This window comes from Ranitomeya imitator, chromosome 1 (genome assembly GCF_032444005.1).
Source record: "Ranitomeya imitator isolate aRanImi1 chromosome 1, aRanImi1.pri, whole genome shotgun sequence".
NCBI classification, from domain to species: Eukaryota; Metazoa; Chordata; class Amphibia; order Anura; family Dendrobatidae; genus Ranitomeya; species Ranitomeya imitator.
Window position 1 is genome coordinate 582,039,362 of NC_091282.1, and position 20,374 is coordinate 582,059,735.

The window sequence follows — 20,374 nt, forward strand, 5'->3', positions numbered from 1 at the left end:
CTCTGGTTTAACAGAATAATAATTCAAAATGTGAAAATTGCAAAATTTTCGCCAAATTTCCGTTTTTATCACAAATAAACACAGAATTTATTGACCTAAATTTACCACTAACATGAAGCCCAATATGTCACGAAAAAACAATCTGAGAACCGCTAGGATCCGTTGAAGCGTTCCCGAGTTATTACCTCATAAAGGGACACTGGTCAGAATTGCAAAAAACGGCAAGGTCTTTAAGGTCAAAATAGGCTGGGTCATGAAGGGGTTAAAAGTGAGAAAAGGGTCTGAATACTTATGTCCATGTGATATTTCAGTTTTTCTTTTTAATAAATTTGCAAAAAATTCTACATTTCTGTTTTGTTCAGGCATGATTGAGTCTGCATTTTCCTGCTGACAGTCCATAATGCGCCGCTTGTGGTTATGTTATCTCATCTAAACAGAGTGCAGTGCTTAATAGTGTAACATAGTATAATTCTCAATATTATGAAAAATGACAGATTTTCATATGTAGTTGTACGCCATATAACTAATATCTGTTCACATGTATACTTAATCGGGCACTTGGCACCTTAATCCTGGACCTTTGTGTATATACTTTTATTCTATTTAATATACCTTTTTGCATGAGATTCTACGTTGATTCAATGGTACATAGTAAGCATATTGCTGCATAAATATTTATTTATTTTCATATATAGCTTTTACGGCTGGCACATTGTGTAAATATTTTTTACATGTATTCTGGTGAAATACATCCCCTATCCTCTAAAAGGAATTTGATATTCCCTGGACCTCTATATGCCCCCCTCCCTCACCCCCGTATTTTTACCATATGCTTTGGCAATGCTAACATGTACTTAGTCCTGCCAATAAAGCTCATTTGAATTGAATTGAATTGAATGTATTTAATGGGCTATATATTATACTACATATTGAGTGGGGAATTTATACAGGGGGCATATTAATTATACACTGGGATTTACTTTTGGAAACTTACAAATTCATTGGGAATTTTTATGACGGAGTGCAGGGTGTACATTAATATATATCTCAGAATGCATCTGAATAGTATTGCAAATTATTCCATATAAATAGAAAATTATGTAGAAACCCAAAGTTTTGATAAGTGTATGAAAATGCACCAATATTAACTATTTGGGCTATTTTTGGCTCAAATTTGGTCTATATGTATAACAGTCAGGAGTGGGGAGAAGAAATATGTGTTACATGCGTGGTGAATTGCAAATATATTCTGCAGTGCATGTCATTTTGAGAAATGTATAGCATAACCAATTACCTATCACGACCACTAGATGGCAGAATATCATATCAAATGACAATGCCAAATTCTGAAAACAGCCATTTTATATTGAATTACTGCAGCTCGCTGAGCGGTACCGCTGTACTCATTTCTCTTTGCTGCTTCTGAATGTACACTATTCTCACCCATGGCCAGTTTTCCTTTAAAAATATGAATATTATTGAATATAATATTTACTCATGTTACAGTATTTTATTTTCCTGGTGTTACTTTTGTTCATGTATTACAGGCGGCTGCTGCAGTTGTGATTCTTACCTTTTCTATATAGATATGGGTAAATGAATTCACCATTATAGAGCCATTATGAATCCATGTTTTGTAGCCCTTAAACATTTTGTATAACAGATGTGTTTCTCCTGATTTTTCGTGGTTAAGGGATCACTGATGTTTTAATAAACTCTGAATAAATAACTGGACATACATAAGAAACCTTGCAATATATCTTTATAGAAATAATACTTCTGCACTCACGAACACTTCGCAGCCACCGGTGCTTCCCGAGCTCATCAATCACCGTGAAATAATGCAAAAAAAAAATAAATAAATAAATAAATAAATAAATAAAATCCATCTTTGTGCGGATGGCGGTATCAACATGCAACACAACAGAAAGTTGCTGAGCACGCACCTTACGCAGGTAGTCCTTTGTGGGATGCTGACCATGTCAAAATGTTTACTGACATGGCTGGGCAGTATGCAGAAATCAAGCTAGCCCAGCTCAAGCTAAAATCATACTGTGATACCTATGAGAGACTGCTAAATGCTTGTCCAACACCTGACATTATCGGCGAGCTGTATGCTTTTAAAATAAGTCATATCTGTGCACATACACACCGCCTGTGAATTTAAATAAATCTAAATCCCCCTGACTAAACCGGGCTTTAAACAATTTCTGGGATACGTATGAGAGAGTAAAGTCTTTTAAAACACATACAATGACTGCCATTTTTCATAATATGTGTTTGTTGCGTGTGTTGTGTGTGTGTGTTGCATATTGATACCGCCATCCGCACAAAGATGGATTTTTTTTATTTTTTTTATTTTTTTTTTGCATTATTTCACGGTGATTGATGAGCTCGGGAAACACCGGTGGCTGCGAAGTGTTCGTCAGTGCAGAAGTATTATTTCTATAAAGATATATTGCAAGGTTTCTTATGTATGTCCAGTTATTTATTCAGAGTTTATTAAAACATCAGTGATCCCTTAACCACGAAAAATCAGGAGAAAACACACCTGTTATACAAAATGTTTAAGGGCTACAAAACATGGATTCATAATGGCTCTATAATGGTGAATTCATTTACCCATATCTATATAGAAAAGGTAAGAATCACAACTGAAGCAGCCGCCTGTAATACATGAACAAAAGTAACACCAGGAAAATTAAATACTGTAACATGAGTAAATATTATATTCAATAATATTCATATTTTTAAAGGAAAACTGGCCATGGGTGAGAATAGTGTACATTCAGAAGCAGCAAAGAGAAATGAGTACAGTGGTACCGCTCAGCGAGCTGCAGTAATTCAATATAAAATGGCTGTTATCAGAATTTGGCATTGTCATTTGATATGATATTCTGCCATCTAGTGGTCGCGATAGGTAATTGGTTATGCTATACATTTCTCAAAATGACATACACTGCAGAATATATTTGCAATTCACCACGCATGTAACACATATTTTTTCTCCCCACTCCTGACTGTTATACATATAGACCAAATTTGAGCCAAAAATAGCCCAAATAGTTTAATATTGGTGCATTTTCATACACTTATCAAAACTTTGGGTTTCTACATAATTTTCTATTTATATGGAATAATTTGCAATACTATTCAGATGCATTCTGAGATATATATTATTGTACACCCTGCACTCCGTCATAAAAATTCCCAATTAATTTGTAAGTTTCGAAAAGTAAATCCCAGTGTATAATTAATATGCCCCCTGTATAAATTCCCCACTCAATATGTAGTATAATATATAGCCCATTAAATACATTTCAACAGAATACATGTAAAAAATATTTACACAATGTGCCAGCCGTAAAAGCTATATATGAAAATAAATAAATATTTATGCAGCAATATGCTTACTATGTACCATTGAATCAACGTAGAATCTCATGCAAAAAGGTATATTAAATAGAATAAAAGTATATACACAAAGGTCCAGGATTAAAGGGAACCTGTCACCCCGAAAATCGGGGGTGAGGTAATCCCACCGGCATCAGGGGCTTATCTGCAGCATTCTATAATGCTGTAGATAAGCCCCCGATGTTACCTGAAAAAGGAGAAAAAGACGTTAGATTATACTCACCCAGGGGCGGTCCCGCTGCTGGTCTGGTCAGATGGGCGTCTCCGGTCCGCTGCGGCGCCTCCTATCTTCTTTCCATGACGTCCTCTTCTGATCTTCGGCCACGGCTCCGGCGCAGGCGTACTTTGCTCTGCCCTGTTGAGGGCAGACAAAGTACTGCAGTGCGCAGGCGCCGAGCCTCTGACCTTTCCGGCGCCTGCGCACTGCTGTACTATCCTCTGCCCTCAACAGGGCAGAGCAAAGTACGCCTGCGCCGGAGCCGTGGCTGAAGATCAGAAGAGGACGTCATGGAAAGAAGATGGGAGGCGACGCAGCGGACCGGAGACGCCCATCTGACCAGACCAGCAGCGGGACCGCCCCTGGGTGAGTATAATCTAACGTCTTTTTCTCCTTTTTCAGGTAACATCGGGGGCTTATCTACAGCATTATAGAATGCTGCAGATAAGCCCCTGATGCCGGTGGGATTACCTCACCCCCGATTTTCGGGGTGACAGGTTCCCTTTAAGGTGCCAAGTGCCCGATTAAGTATACATGTGAACAGATATTAGTTATATGGTGTACAACTACATATGAAAATCTGTCATTTTTCATAATATTGAGAATTATACTATGTTACACTAAAAGAAAAACTGAAATATCACATGGACATAAGTATTCAGACCCTTTGCTCACTTTTAAACCCATATGAAAATCTAAAAAATATAAAAAAGAAATACTGTAAGTTTTGCTGACAGTGCTAAAATCTAAATGTGCAATGTCAGCGCTCTGCGCAGCCCCTTGTAACAGGCAATGGGATAGCATTTTAATTATTAAGGATCGTTTTTATTACACTCAGCCATGCTGCATGTTACTGTATATCGGACTGTAATCCACATATAGTGTGTAAAAGTGAGAATTACAGTTCCAGATAGATACACGACTAAGGTATAAATCGCCCAACAACTACATATGAAAATCTAAAAAATAGTCATTTTTCATAATACTGAGAATTATACCATTGACATTATCTGTACAGGGTGGGACGTTATCACACCTAACACAGGCCTGGCCACTCTGATTCTAAATGTGTAGGGGTCAGCACTTTCTAAAATACATATTACAGTGCTGCTTGTGTTAATCTCACAGCACCGATCACTGCTTCTGCAAAAATTTCCAGCAGTGAGACACGTTCTGTATCTACACAGCAGAAGCTATGTGATGATGTATGTTAATTGTACTTGTGATACTATTTGAAGTGTGGTGGTGTATGTTCATTGTACTATTTAATGCTTTTACTTTTTATATTCTGTAAGAATTTTTATATTATTGAAATGTCTTTGAGATGTATTTATCTTGCACACAGTAAAATATCTTTTAAACTTTTTACAATAGCGTGTCTTTGGCAACATACATAATGTGCCCATATAATGAGACTGGTGTTATAATCCACGTGTAAAAATGAGAATCCTAGGATATAATTATATAAAACAGCATGGTGTGTTATAAACAGGGTGGATTTGATTTAAATCTAACGGATTTAAATCATGATTTAAATCACGATTTAAATCACTAGTCAGTAAGGCTTGATTTAAATCAGTGATTTAAATCAAAGTTTCTACCTAAACTAGTTCTTGCTACTTTAACATGCAAGTAGATGAAGATTTTTAGAATCACTTTTTATATTACTTTTTTCTCCCCAGTTTAATGGGTTAATCATTCATATTTGGACACCACTGTTCTGTTGTACTTAGGAAGGAGAAAAATAATCCTGACCTTAATAACAATTTAAATAGATTTATTTAACTGAAACAATAACAACATTACAGCATAAGTTATTTGCTTAAACAAACATCCATGTTTGTTAACTAATTTGGCTAAACAAAATATATATATATTATAAGAAACTTAGACTGTCAGCCCAGCCGACACATGAAAAACTTAAATACTACTGTCCCTGCTGTCCTCTGTAGCTCACTTGTCGTCATCTTCATCATCATCTTCTTCTTTGTTCCTATTCATAATCTGGAAAAGAAAAACAAGCTTTCCTGCTTTATTGGGTCCCAACCGATTTCTCAATTTAGAATGAATGAGTCCAAAGGAAGAGAATATTCTTTCAACGCCTGCAGAAGAAGCTACTGCTGTTAAAAGTGAAATCATTACTTGAACAGTCTCTAAATCCAAGCGCTTAAGTGACTTCCACCAATTTACTGGTGTGACCTTCCTTAAAACATCTTCAGCAAACATATATTTCTTGAATGGTTCCCCCTTAGCTCTGAAGTTTATTATAGTTGGCATTAAAGATGGATGATTGCTGGATACGATACCCATGTCATAGCTAACTCTCTTCTCAGCACTTAGGTTTTGACCCTGATATTGGATATTGACAATATTTGCCAAAAAATGAGCTGGAGTCAGTGCTTGTCCCATTCGTTTGTTTACTGCTTGTAATTTAATTCTGTCCATGTGTAGTTCTGTTTTTAAGTGTTCACTCAGTTCCTTCCAAATTTCAACAGCATCCGCAATAAAACAGCTATTTTTCTGTATTTTGTTTAAAGCTTGAGAGATGGGTTTCAGGAAGCTCAGCATATGTTCAACATTTCTCTTAAGCCCAATGTTGAGGATTTTGGCCGTGACAGTGCCGTGACAGTGCCATCTATTTTATCTCGATTTTCTTCACAAAGTGTCATCAGAATAGGCCAGTTTTTGATATACTGCTCAAAACAGTCCACCACAGAATTCCATCTAACATCTTGTGGGAGCATTAGCTTGGTTCCACCCATCCTTTTCAGAGCTGCTGCAGCAAAATGATTATTACGGAAGTATTTAGCAATTTCAACAACATTAGCCTTTATTTCTGGAACACTTAAGTCTTTGGCTAAGAGGTGCAGCAAATGAGCACTGCAATTAGCAGCTTTGTATTCCCTCCCTGCTCTTCTAAATCTCTTCTCATCTTGGATACGTTTGCAGCATTGTCAGTGACCAAACTGCGTACTAGACATTTGAATTTTTGTTCACATGTCGTTATAGCTTTTACTGCCACTTCTTGTAAGTATTCTGCTGTGTGTGCATTTCCTGACGTATCAGTTGTTTGTGCAAGGAAGACTTTACCTTCTTCTGTTGTTATACAAGCACATACAATAGGATCATTGTGGACATTACTCCACCCATCAATACTTAGGTTATCAATTTTACCCTCCAAAGCTGTTGCACATTGCTCCATTTCTCTGTCATACACTTGATCCAGCAGTTTCCCTGCAACATCAGCTCTGCTGGGTGGACTGTATCCTGGTCTCAGTGACTGAACCATATTAATGAAATGTGGGTTCTCAGTCAGACGGAAAGAAGAGTTCGTTGCATAAATAAACTGGGCAATTTTTTCATCAATCAACTCTTTTTCTAATCTGCTAGATCTTATCACAAACCTATCTATGGTGGTTCCAGGAGGTAAAGGTTTTTTCTTCCTTTTGGGTGATGGTGATATGTGGCTGTGGGTGACTGATGATGATGCTGCTGCTAATGAAGCACTATCCTGGATGGATAACTCTGAAACTATAGAACAGGATGATTGTGATCTTGGAGGTGGATAGTTTCCAGAATCCATGAATTCCCCTAAGCAAAAAAAGTCAATGCTGTTATTTTATTGTTTATACAATTTCTGCTTATTGTACACAACACATCACTGCCCCTGCCCCAAAAGGAATATTTGTTTTTCTTCATAACTGTACCAAATGACAGTAACATGCAGTAATAATAAGAAATATATTTTTTCTCACACATGAGAGTTCAGTCTTTAGAAATAGGATTCAATAAAAATGTTTACCAACCTGAAGATCCTGCCTGTTCAGAAGTGTTTCTTTGGTCATCTTCATCACCGCACTTCTCATGATGTTGCCTCATTCGCGCCACCAGGCCTTGCATTTCTTTGTTTGCATTTTGCACGCATGCCTGCCTTACCGATAGGCGAAGGAGCATCATTAAAATATTCCCAAACTGGGTCTCTTTTACGGCCTGCTGCCATTATAAGGAAAGAATGTAATAAACCTCAGATCGTACACACAAACAGATCCAGACTTGGCTGTCTGTGGCTATGACATTTTCTTGTCTGCTTGCCCTTCCTCCTCCTCACACTTAGATTCACATTCTTCTTGTGTTGTGCAGATCTATTCCACTCCAAACAATCAGAAACATATTGTCTAACTTCTTGGACTTGGCACTGAAGGGGTTGATTCTGTATTCATAGGTTTGTAGAACAATAGGATTAAGGTCTTTTTCTCAACTCTGTTCATGTTGTAACATTTTTGCCGTGAAGAAGAGGCTGGGACCTCTGCGGAGTCAAATTCAGTTTTGAGAACTGCGTAAGTAAAGCGAGCGTCTGTGATAATATAGGAGAGAAACTGCCCACTAATCCTACAGAAACCTCTGGAAGAGCATGGCATTGTGAATGTTACACATATACAGCCTTTATTCTACTGAGTTAAACAACTCAGCTTTATCTCATGATGGAAGAACCTTTGGATGGTAAAATATTTTCCTCAAAAAGCAGTTTATTGAAAAAAATCCGATTTAAATAAAAAAAATCAGATTTTTTTTTATTTAAAAAAAAAAAACATTGATTTTTATCCACCCTGGTTATAAACCATGACTAGGATATAAAATATATAAAATGGCATGGTGTGTTATAAAACATGAATAAAACACAATGCACTGATACACATAGCAGCTACAGCAGCATACCTATAATATGCAAGTCTAATAGGATATAAAATAAAACAAATTAAGAAAATCTAATATAAAAGAAATACCAGGGATAATATCAAACTGTATCAAACAATATCAAACTATATCAAAAGGGGAAGTCAGCCAGACTCAGGGACAGCTGGCTGACAGGGGAGGGGAGGGGTTACACACTTTGATAGGGGGCGGGGCACCTGTCAGATTGAGTTTGACGAATGGTAGTTATAATACACTACTCACAGGTCCTCAACTGGCAGCTTCATTAAATAGTACACGCAAAATGCCATTGTCAACGTCTACACTGAAGAGGCAACTCCAGGATGCTGGCCTTCAGGGCAGAGTGGCAAAGAAAAAGCCATATCTGAGACTGGGAAATAAAAGGACAAGATTAATATGGGCAAAAGAACACAGACACTGGACAGAGGAAGATTGGAAAAAAAAAGTGTTATGGACAGACGAATCCAAGTTTAAGGTGTTTAGATCACACAGAACAATATTTGTGAGACGCAGCACAACTGAAAAGATGCTGAAAGAGTATCTGATGCCATCTGTCAAGCATGGTGGAAGTAATGTGATTGTCTGGGGTTGCTTTGGTGATGGTAAAGTGGGAGATTTGTACAAGGTAAAAGGGATTTTGAATAAGGAAGACTATCACTCCTTTTTGCAAGCTATGCCATACCATGTGGACAGCGCTTGATTGGAGCCAATTTCATCTTACAACAGAAGAATGACCCAAAGCACACCTCCAAATTATGCAATAACTATTTAGGGAAGAAGCAGGCAGCTGGTATTCTATCTGTAATGGAGAGGCCAGCGCAGTCACCAGATCTCAAACCCATTGAGCTGTTGTGGGAGCAGCATGACCGTATGGTATGCAAAAAGTGCCCATCAAGCCAAACCAACTTGTGGGAGGGGTTTCTGGAAGTATGGGTTGAAAATTCTCCAGATTACCTTGGCAAATTAACTGCTAGAATGCCAAAAGTCTGCAATGCTGTAATTGCTGCAAAGGGAGCATTCTTTGACAAAAGCAAGGTTTGACGGAGAAAATTATTATTTCAAATAAAAATCTTTTTTTCGATCCTTGTCAATGTCTGGACTAGATTTTCAATTCATTTGGCAACTCAATTAATAAAAGTATGAGTTTTCATGGAAAACACGAAATTGTCTGGGTGACCCTAAACTTTTCAACAGTAGTGTATATTGGGTTTTTAGGTTTTACTGCTGTCACACTATAAAAGATGCTTTTTATTCCAAAAACTAGTTTTTGCATTGCCATATTTTGATAGCTATTTTTCCATATTTCAGCTGACGGTCAGGTGAGGTCTTGTTTTTTGCGAGAAGAGTTGACATTTTTATTTGTCACAACATTTTTTGATTTTCCTAATCCAATTTTTGGGAGGCAGAATGAAAAATTCGGTAATTTTGATTTTATTTTTGGAGGGGGGGTTATGCTGTTTCCCATGTCGTAAAATTGATAAGGCAGCTTTATTCTTCGGGTCAGTACCACATTTATATTTTTTATGTTCTGACGCTTTTGCATCATTTCTTTTGAGAGTTATAACTTTTTTTTCCCTGCAGATGGAACAGTATGGCAGCTTGATTTTTTGCAGAACAAGATGACATTTTCAGAGACACCATTTTTATTCACATTTGTCTTTTCGATCACATTTTATTCCACTTTTTGTTATATGATGAAAAGGCATTCTTTGCCCTGTATTTTATTTTATATTTTTTTTACGGAGCTCACTGAAGAGGTTAACTAGTTTTGACAGCTTCAAGGGGCAGGTCGTTTCAAATGCGGCGATACCGAACACTGAATTTTTTTATTACATACAAATAGAAAATTATCAGTATATATATATATATATATATATATATATATATATATATATATATACAGTTAGGGCCAGAAATATTTGGACAGTGACACAAGTTTTGTTATTTTAGCTGTTTACAAAAACATGTTCAGAAATACAATTATATACATAATATGGGCTGAAAGTGCACACTCCCAGCTGCAATATGATAGTTTCCACATCCAAATCGGAGAAAGGGTTTAGGAATCATAGCTCTGTAATGCATAGCGTCCTCTTTTTCAAGGGACCAAAAGTAATTGGACAATGGACTCTAAGGGCTGCAATTAACTCTGAAGGCGTCTCCCTCGTTAACCTGTAATCAATGAAGTAGTTAAAAGGTGTCAGGGGTGGATTCCAGGTGTGTGGTTTTGCATTTGGAAGCTGTTGCTGTGAGCAGACAACATGCGGTCAAAGGAACTCTCAATTGAGGTGAAGCAGAACATCCTGAGGCTGAAAAAAAAGAAAAAATCCATCAGAGAGATAGCAGACATGCTTGGAGTAGCAAAATCAACAGTTGGGTACATTCTGAGAAAAAAGGAATTGACTGGTGAGCTTGGGAACTCAAAAAGGCCTGGGCGTCCACGGATGACAACAGTGGTGGATGATCGCCGCATACTTAATTTGGTGAAGAAGAACCCGTTCACAACATCAACTGAAGTCCAGAACACTCTCAGTGAAGTAGGTGTATCTGTCTCTAAGTCAACAGTAAAGAGAAGACTCCATGACAGTAAATACAAAGGGTTCACATCTAGATGCAAACCATTCATCAATACCAAAAATAGACAGGCCAGAGTTAAATTTGCAGAAAAACACCTCAAGAAGCCAGCTCAGTTCTGGAAAAGTATTCTATGGACAGATGAGACAAAGATCAACCTGTACCAGAATGATGGGAAGAAAAAAGTTTGGAGAAGAAAGGGAACGGCACATGATCCAAGGCACACCACATCCTCTGTAAAACATGGTGGAGGCAACGTGATGGCATGGGCATGCATGGCTTTCAATGGCACTGGGTCACTTGTGTTTATTGATGACATAAGAGCAGACAAGAGTAGCCGGATGAATTCTGAAGTGTACCGGGATATACTTTCAGCCCAGATTCAGCCAAATGCTGCAAAGTTGATTGGACGGCGCTTCATAGTACAGATGGACAATGACCCCAAGCATACAGCCAAAGCTACCCAGGAGTTCATGAGTGCCAAAAAGTGGAACATTCTGCAATGGCCAAGTCAATCTCCAGATCTAAACCCAATTGAGCATGCATTTCACTTGCTCAAATCCAGACTTAAGACAGAAAGACCCACAAACAAGCAAGACCTGAAGGCTGCGGCTGTAAAGGCCTGGCAAACCATTAGGAAGGAGGAAACCCAGCGTTTGGTGATGTCCATGGGTTCCAGACTTAAGGCAGTGATTGCCTCCAAAGGATTTGCAACAAAATATTGAAAATAAAAATATTTTGTTTGGGTTATGTTTATTTGTCCAATTACTTTTGACCTCCTAAAATGTGGAGTGTTTGTAAAAAAATGTGTACAATTCCTACATTTTCTATCAGATATTTTTGTTCAACCCTTCAAATTAAACGTTACAATCTGCACTTGAATTCTGTTGTAGAGGTTTCATTTCAAATCCAATGTGGTGGCATGCAGAGCCCAACTCGCGAAAATTGTGTCACTGTCCAAATATTTCTGGCGCTAACTATATATATATATATATATATATATATATATATATATATATATATATATATATATATATATTATTTTCAGATTTTTTGTAAAAAAAAAAAAATACTTTTCCAATTTTACAAACCACTGCAATGGCTTATAACTGTCAGTGCTTCATTGACACAAGCCCTGAAACTGTCCTCGGCGCATGATCAGAGGGTCTTCCTGTAGCCCAATTAACAGGATGCTATCATGACGAAATCTGGTTACAATGGCAATAGTCGGGCACCGGCAATGAAGTCGCAGAGATGCTGATTGGAGGGCAGAGGGGCTTCCCTCTGCCTACCTTCTAAATGCCGAGATCGCTGGGTGTCAAAATCAGCTGCATGTAGAAAAGCCGCAGAGACACCATCACGTGTTTCTCAACCAAGCAATAAATAGCCAGGTCTTTCACCGGGAAGGAACAACCACGGGAAGGGCAGCATCCTATGAAGGAAAGCCACCTATGCCAAGCATGGTATCCATCCACAGACCGCTGTTTCGGGGTATTTGCCCCTCATCAGTGTGGAGTAGGAAACTGGCTATTAGGCGCAGTGCCTAGTAAAAGGACTATAAACATAAGGATGAATGACCTCGGGGAGATCAAAACATCCAACACCGCGGAGACACCATCAGGTGTTCCTCAACGCAGTGATCCAGAACACTGCTCCCATACCTTATGGGAAATATGCAAATGAACAACTTCGTTATACCAAGAAACAGAAAGATGATCGGCACAGAGCTTCACTATAGCGCAATTGGAGATTCGCTTAAACGATCTGTTTCAGAAGGACAGATGAGGTCTCCCTTACTGTGAGCTGCGGGTGGTGCTATGCAATCGTCAGAGTTTTTCTTCTCATTATATGGAAATATGCAAATGCATGTAGAAAAGCCGCGGAGACACCATCACGTGTTTCTCAACGCAGTGATCCAGCTTGCGTTGAGAAACACGTGATGGTGTCTCCGTGACTAGGGTGTGGTGAATCTGAACGGTTCAATGAACACATGCGGAATCACCTGCATTCAAAAGCTGTCAGCACTTTGGATGGTGCGGACATGTGCTGCATCCAATGCGCTGCCGGTTCCTGACCATGGGAACATACCCTAAAAGTTTTGTAAAATGGTGACATTTTTTAAATCACTTAACCCCTTAATGACCCATCCTATTTTGACCTTAATGAACTGGCCGTTTTTTGCAATTCTGACCAGTGTCCCTTTATGAGGTAATAACTCAAACGCTTCAACTGATCCTAGCGGTTCGGAGACTGTTTTTTCGCGTCATATTGGGCTTCATGTTAGTGGTAAATTTATGTCAATATATTTTGCGTTTATTTGTGAAAAAAATGGAAATTTGGCTAAAATTTTGAAAATTTTGCAATTTTCAAATTTTTAATTTTTATTCTGTTAAACGTGAAAAGTATGTGACACAAAATAGTAAATAATTAACATTACCCACATGTCTACTTTACATCAGCAAAATTTTGGAAACCAAATTTATTTTTTGCTAGGAAGTTATAAGGGTTAAAATTTGACCAGCGATTTCTCATTTTTACAACAAAATCATATTTTTTAGGGACCACCTCACATTTGAAGTCAGTTTGAGGGGTCTATATGGCTGAAAATACCCAGAAGTGACACCATTCTAAAAACTGCACCCCTCAAGGTGCTCAAAACCACATTCAAGAAGTTTATTAACCCTTCAGTTGCTTCACAGCAGCAGAAGCAACATGGAAGGAAAAAATGAACATTTAACTTTTTAGTCACAAAAATGATCTTTTAGCAACATTTTTTTTTTATTTTCCCAAGGGTAAAAGGAGAAACTGGAGCACAAAAGTTATTGTACAATTTGTCCTGAGTACGCTGATACCCCATATTTGGGGGGGAACCACTGTTTGGGCGCACGACAGGGCTCGGAAGGGAAAGCGCCATTTGACTTTTTTAATGAAAATTGGCTCCAATCTTTAGCGGACACCATGTCGCGTTTGGAGAGCCCCTGTGTGCCTAAACATTGGAGCTCCCCCACAAGTGACCCCATTTTGGAAACTAGACCCCCCACGGAGCTTATCTAGATGCATAGTGAGCACTTTGAACCCCCAAGTGATTCAAAAATTGATCCGTAAAAATGAAAAAGTACTTTTTTCACAAAAAATTTCTTTTAGCCTCAATTTTTTCATTTTTAACAGGGCAACAGGATAAAATGGATCCCAAAATGTATTGGGCAATTTCTCCTGAGTACACGGATACCTCATATGTGGGGGTAAACCACCGTTTAGGCACACAGCAGGGCTCGGAAGGAAAGGAGCGCCATTTGACTTTTTGAATGAAAAATTAGCTTCAATCGTTAGCGGACACCATGTCTCGTTTGGAGAGCCCCTGTGTGCCTAAACATTGCAGCTACCCCACAAGTGACCCCATTTTGGAAACTAGACCTTCCAAGGAACTAATATAGATGTACGGTGACCACTTTGAACCCCCAAGTGCTTCACAGAAGTTTATAATGCAGAGCTGTGAAAATAAAAAAAATCATTTTTCTTTCCTCAAAAATTATGCTTTAGCAAGCAATTTTCTATTTTCACAAGGGTAACAGGAAAAATTGGACCCCAAGACTTGTTGCCCAGTTTGTCCTGAGTATGCCGATACCCCATATGTGGGGGTAAACCACTGTTTGGGTACACGTCGGGGCTCAGAAGGGAAGTAGTGACGTTTTGAAATGCAGACTTTGATGGAATGGTCTGAGAGCGTCACGATGCGTTTGCAGAGCCACTGATGTGCCTAAACAGTGGAAACCCCCCACAAGTGACCCCATTTTGGAAACTAGACCCCCCAAGGAACTTATCTAGATGTGTGGTGAGCACTTTGAACCCCCGTGCTTCACAGAATTTTTTAACGCAGAGCCGTGAAAATAAAAAATCTTTTTTTCCCCACAAATTAATTTTTTAGCCCCCATTTTGTTAATTTCCCAAGGGGAACAGGAGAAATTAGACCCCCAAAGTTGTTGTGCTATTTTTCCTGAGTACGCTGATACCCCATATGTTTGGGTAAACCACTGTTTGGGCGCACATCAGGGCACGGAAGGGAGGATGCACCATTTGACTTTTTGAATTTTGAACGCAAGATTGGCTGGAATCAATGGTGGCGCCATGTTGCGTTTGGAGACCCCTGATGTGTCTAAACAGTGGAAACCCCTCAATTCTAAAGGTACCGTCACACTTAGCGACGCTGCAGCGATACCGACAACGATCCGGATCGCTGCAGCGTCGCTGTTTGGTCGCTGGAGAGCTGTCACACAGACCGCTCTCCAGCGACCAACGATCCCGAGGTCCCCGGTAACCAGGGTAAACATCGGGTAACTAAGCGCAGGGCCGCGCTTAGTAACCCGATGTTTACCCTGGTTACCATCGTAAAAAAACAAACAGTACATACTTACATTCAGCTGTCTGTCCCTTGCCGACTGTTTGCTGCACTGACTGCTGGCCGTAAAGTGAAAGCAGAGCACAGCCACAGCGGTGAGTCACCGCTGTGTGACTCACCGCTGTGCTGTGCTTTCACTTTCACTTTGCGGCCAGCAGTCAGTGCAGGAAATAGACGGCAAGGGACAGACAGCTGAATGTAAGTATGTACTGTTTGTTTTTTTACGATGGTAACCAGGGTAAACATCGGGTTACTAAGCGCGGCCCTGCGCTTAGTTACCCGATGTTTACCCTGGTTACCAGTGAAGACATCGCTGAATCGGTGTCACACACACCGATTCAGCGATGTCTGCGGGGAGTCCAGCGACGAAATAAAGTTCTGGACTTTCTTCCCCGACCAGCGACAGCACAGCAGGGGCCTGATCGTTGCTGCCTGTCACACTGGACGATATCGCTAGCGAGGACGCTGCAACGTCACGGATCGCTAGCGATATCGTCTAGTGTGACGGTACCTTAACTCCAACACTAACCCCAACATACCCCTAACCCTAATCCCAACCCACACCCCTAACCCTGACCACAAGCCTAATCTTAACCCTATTTCCAACCATAACCCTAATTCCAACCCTTACTCTAATTCCAACCCTAAACCTAAGACTATATGCCCACGTTGCGGATTTGTGTGAGATTTTTCCGCACCATTTTTGAAAAATCCGCAGGTAAAAGGCACTATGTTTTTTGTGTGGATTTCACCTGCGGATTCCTATTGAGGAACAGGTGTAAAACGCTGCGGAATCCGCACAAAGAATTGACATGTTGCGGAACATACAACGCAGCGTTTCCGCGCGTTTTTTTCCGCACCATGGGCACAGCGGATTTGGTTTTCCATAGGTTTACATGGTACTGTAAACGTGTGATGGAAAACTGCTACGAATCCGCAGCGGCCAATCCACTGCGGATCTGCAGCCAAATCCGTACCATGTGCACATAGCCTAATTCTAACCCTAACCCTAGTTCTAACCCTAACCCTAATTCTAACCCTAACCCTAATTCTAACCCTAACCCTAGTGGAAAAATAAAAGTAAATATATTTTCTTTATTTTATTATTATCCCTACTTATGGGGGTGATAAAAGGGGGGTTCAATTACTATTTTTTTATTTTGATCACTGTGATAAAACCTGGAATAAATCTGCCGGCAGATTCGGCAGGCGCACTGCGCATGCGCCTGCCATTTTGGAAGATGGCGGCGCCCATGAAGACGGACGGACACCTGGAGGGACACCGGAGCTTGGTAAGTATATGGGGGGGGTGGGAACGGAGCACGGGGGGGTGGGATCGGAGCACGGGGGGAGTGGACAGGAGGAGCAGACAGGAGGACGGAGGGGAGCTGTGCACATTACAGGACAGGACGGACGACTGGGGAGGAGATCGGTGGCGGTGGCAGATCATGGTTTCCAGCCATGGCCGATGATATTGCAGCATCGGCCATGGCTGGATTGTAATATTTCACGTTTCATAGGTGAAATATAACAAATTGCTCTGATTGGCTGTTGAAAGTGAAACAGCCAATCAGAGCAATAATAACCACGGGGGGGGGGGGGGGCGAAGCCACCCCCCGGGCTTAAGTACCACTCCCCCTGTCCCTGTAGGTCGGGTGAAATTACAGTTAACCCTTTCACCCAATCTGCAGGGATACACACCCAAATATGATGACTGACAGAGCACACATTCACTCTGTTGGCACCATAAGTGTATGTCCGCATCGGCGCATTTGCCCGAATCCCGTTTTACGGGGAGTTCGAACATAAGCCCCGACATGACCAAATAACGCGTGCAAAATGCAGTGTGAAAGCACGCTAAGGGGGAAGAGAAGTGAGCATTTAAAAAGGAACCTGTCACCAGATTTTTCTGATATGAGGTAAGGCCGCCACCTTTCAGCCCTGATATTCAGCATTCTAAAATGTTGTATATATTACCCCACTAAGGCCTGCAAGTCGGGTCTGATGGACGTTGCTTGTCTTGGTTCGGTGCCGCCACTCTTCTTGCAAAGCTGTCCACCTTCTTGCTTTGTGTTAATGACGCGTCCTACGTCATCCACAGTGTCCCTGGCTATGTGCCCCTGCACAGGTGTCCTTCTCTGCTCTGACTAGGGTATGCGCCAGGGTTCTTTGGCCTTTTCCTATGCATACGCACTGGAGGTTCCCTTTAACTGTTGTATAAAAATTAATGGTCTGAAGATAGCTGACTGGGATGTTAAGAGTTAACTACTCTCCTGAAATATAACTACTGTGCACTAGAGGCTGAAATATGAAAATAAGCTGTATAATATAAAAAGATAAAAAGTTCTCATGGCAGGAGAATGACAGCAGATAGAAAAAGCAATTAAAATAGCAATTAAAGGACACCTGTTTAGGTAAAAAAGCACAATGAATGCCCTAAAACAACCCCCTCAAAACAGGTGTGGAATTCCATGTTTTGTTGGGGGGGGGGGGGTTTACATTATTTCACTGCACTCTGAATTTTTTTTTCGTTTTCTAGTAAATGAATGGTAAAATGGATGATGTAATTGAAAATTTCAGCTCATTTCACAAAAACACAGACCCTCATACAGCTATGGAAAAATAATAAAATAAAAAGTTATGATTTGAAGGAGAGAAAAAAAAATGCAAACATTGCAAATCACCCGTTAGGAAGCGGATAAACAAAATAATCTGAATGTTCTAGAACCTGTTTCTCAGTAGTTGGCAGAGTACTCCACTCAGCTCCAAGCATCTTTGTTATCTCCGGGAAGGGCAAGTCAGGATGCTGTGTTCGAATCTGTTCTCTGCGTTCATTCAGAAACCGAACATAACCAGTGACAGGGGCTTTTGGTCCATTGGGCAAGACTTTTTTCCTTTTCTTTCCTTTTGGCCATCCTCTCTTCTTTACTGGCTGAATTTACAGAGAAAAAGGAAAATGTCAAACCGGGATACACATACTTATATGCACTGCACAAGACAAATAAATGATAAATAAAACGTAGACTCACACAGTTTTTTTGTGGCGTGTAATGAAACAAATCAGCTACAAAATTTGCAGTAATAATTACCTAAAATGTTTTGAATGCTGTTGCTATTCCTTTGCTGTTCATACCACCCATAACATTGAAAATGCACCACCAAGAAGGAATTCACAGGATGAACAGACAAGTTAGTGACAGAAATGATGAAAAAATGGAAAACACCTCCATTAATTCAGTATAGATTATGAGCACCACAAAAAAAAATAAAAAAGTACTTTAACACCTTGACTGCCATCAATATCAATGGTTGAGCACTGGCTGTACCATTGGTTCCATGATACAAGATCATGAGAAAATGCCAGCTCTCGGATTCTTATGTCAAATATGCTATTCTATATTAATATTTACACAAACACGAAAAACTTCAAACTACCGTAGTTTTTAACTGGTTTTTAAATAAGTGTACAATTTTTCCATGGAATTGAATTTGTCACAACTGAAAAATTGACTTTTTTCACTTTTCACTGGCTATGTTATTTTATATGCACATCTGAGTTCTAAGCTATCCCTGTCTTTGGCAAATACAGTGGGTACGGAAAGTATACAGTCCTCTTTAAAATTTTTCAATTTTGTTTAATTGCAACGATTTGGTAAATTCAAAAATGGAAACCGAATTACCTGTAGGTCTAATGTCTCCACGCCCTAAAGGGAGACAGGAAACACAAGAGGTTTTAAAAGCCCTTCCCACCTCCTATTCACCTGTTACCTCTAAATTCTTAGAAATTGTCCAAGAAACACAGGGAGGGAATTAGTACTGTCGTGGAAACAGATTTACCCGTAGCTCTAACTCAATTTTCTATAGTCACCTTCCACGACAGCATAGGAGGAATACCATCCAATTATATTCTATAATTTGTAAAGCGCTGCGGAATATGTTGGCGCTATATAAATAAAATTATTATTATTATTATTATTCTGCACTGGGGGGGTGACAACAGCCTGGAGTTCTTTCTGGCCAAAGGCTAGATCCCTATTGGACATTAAGTCCAACCTGTAGTGTATGGTATAGGTATGGCGTGAAGACCATGTTGCCGCCCTGCAGATCTGCTCTGTGGATGCATCTGCTCTCAGCCCAGGAGACTGAGGTAGCCCTTGTAGAATGAGCCTTGATTCCAGCTGGGGGAGTCATGTTTTGGTGCAGATATGAGCCCAGGGATAAAGGGAAGAAAGTGGCAACAGGTACCATAGCGAACTGGCTCTCTTGATCCAGTTCGCTATGGTACCTGTCGCCACTTTCTTCCCTTTATTTCGACCAGGTGGCTGTATAAATAAGTCCTGGTCAACTCTCCAGGGTCTGGTATGTTCTAGGTGATATAAGTTTGTACACCAAACATAAAATGAGTATGGAACGCCTCCTCCTTTGGATTTGCTGGATTTTGGCAAAAGGAGGGGAGGACTATGTCCTGTGATGGGTAGAAATCAGACACTACTTTAGGGAGAAAGGACATATCTCTAATTATCAAGGAAGGTTCTCCTATGGCTAAAGGTACCGTCACACTGAACGATATCGCTAGCGATCCGTGACGTTGCAGCATCCTGGCTAGCGATATCGTTCAGTTTGACACACAGCAGCGATCAGGATCCTGCTGTGATGTCGTTGGTCGCTGCAGAAAGTCCAGCACTTTATTTCGTCGCTGGACTTCCTGCTGACATCACTGAATCGGCGTGTGTGACGCCGATTCAGCGATGTCTTCGCTGGTAACCAGGGTAAACATCGGGTTACTAAGTACAGGGCCGCGCTTAGTAACCCGATGTTTACCCTGGTTACCAGCGTAAAAGTAAAAACAAACAAACAGTACATACTTACCTTCCGCTGTCTGTCCCTCGGCGCTCTGCTTCTCTGCCCTGTGTAAGAACAGCGGCCGGAAAGGAGAGCGGTGACGTTAGCATTGGAATTGGAGGAAATGCGTATGCCAACCGAAAGTTCCACTTCTGAGCAAAGGCATCCACCCCCTTGGACTTATACCTGGGGTTTAGGGAAAAATAGCCTTTGACCGG

The 20,374-nt window shown here is 40.2% G+C and overlaps 1 protein-coding gene across 1 annotated transcript in view; it reads right to left on the reverse strand.

Annotated features, from left to right (window-relative positions):
* HMG20B (high mobility group 20B) overlaps positions 1–20,374 on the reverse strand; it is a 740,474-nt gene that overhangs the window by 405,130 nt on the left and 314,970 nt on the right. Inside the window, exon 4 of the mRNA XM_069767875.1 lies at positions 18,043–18,246. Within this exon, the coding sequence (XP_069623976.1) occupies positions 18,043–18,246 (204 nt within the window). The remainder of the gene's footprint in view (positions 1–18,042; positions 18,247–20,374) is intronic.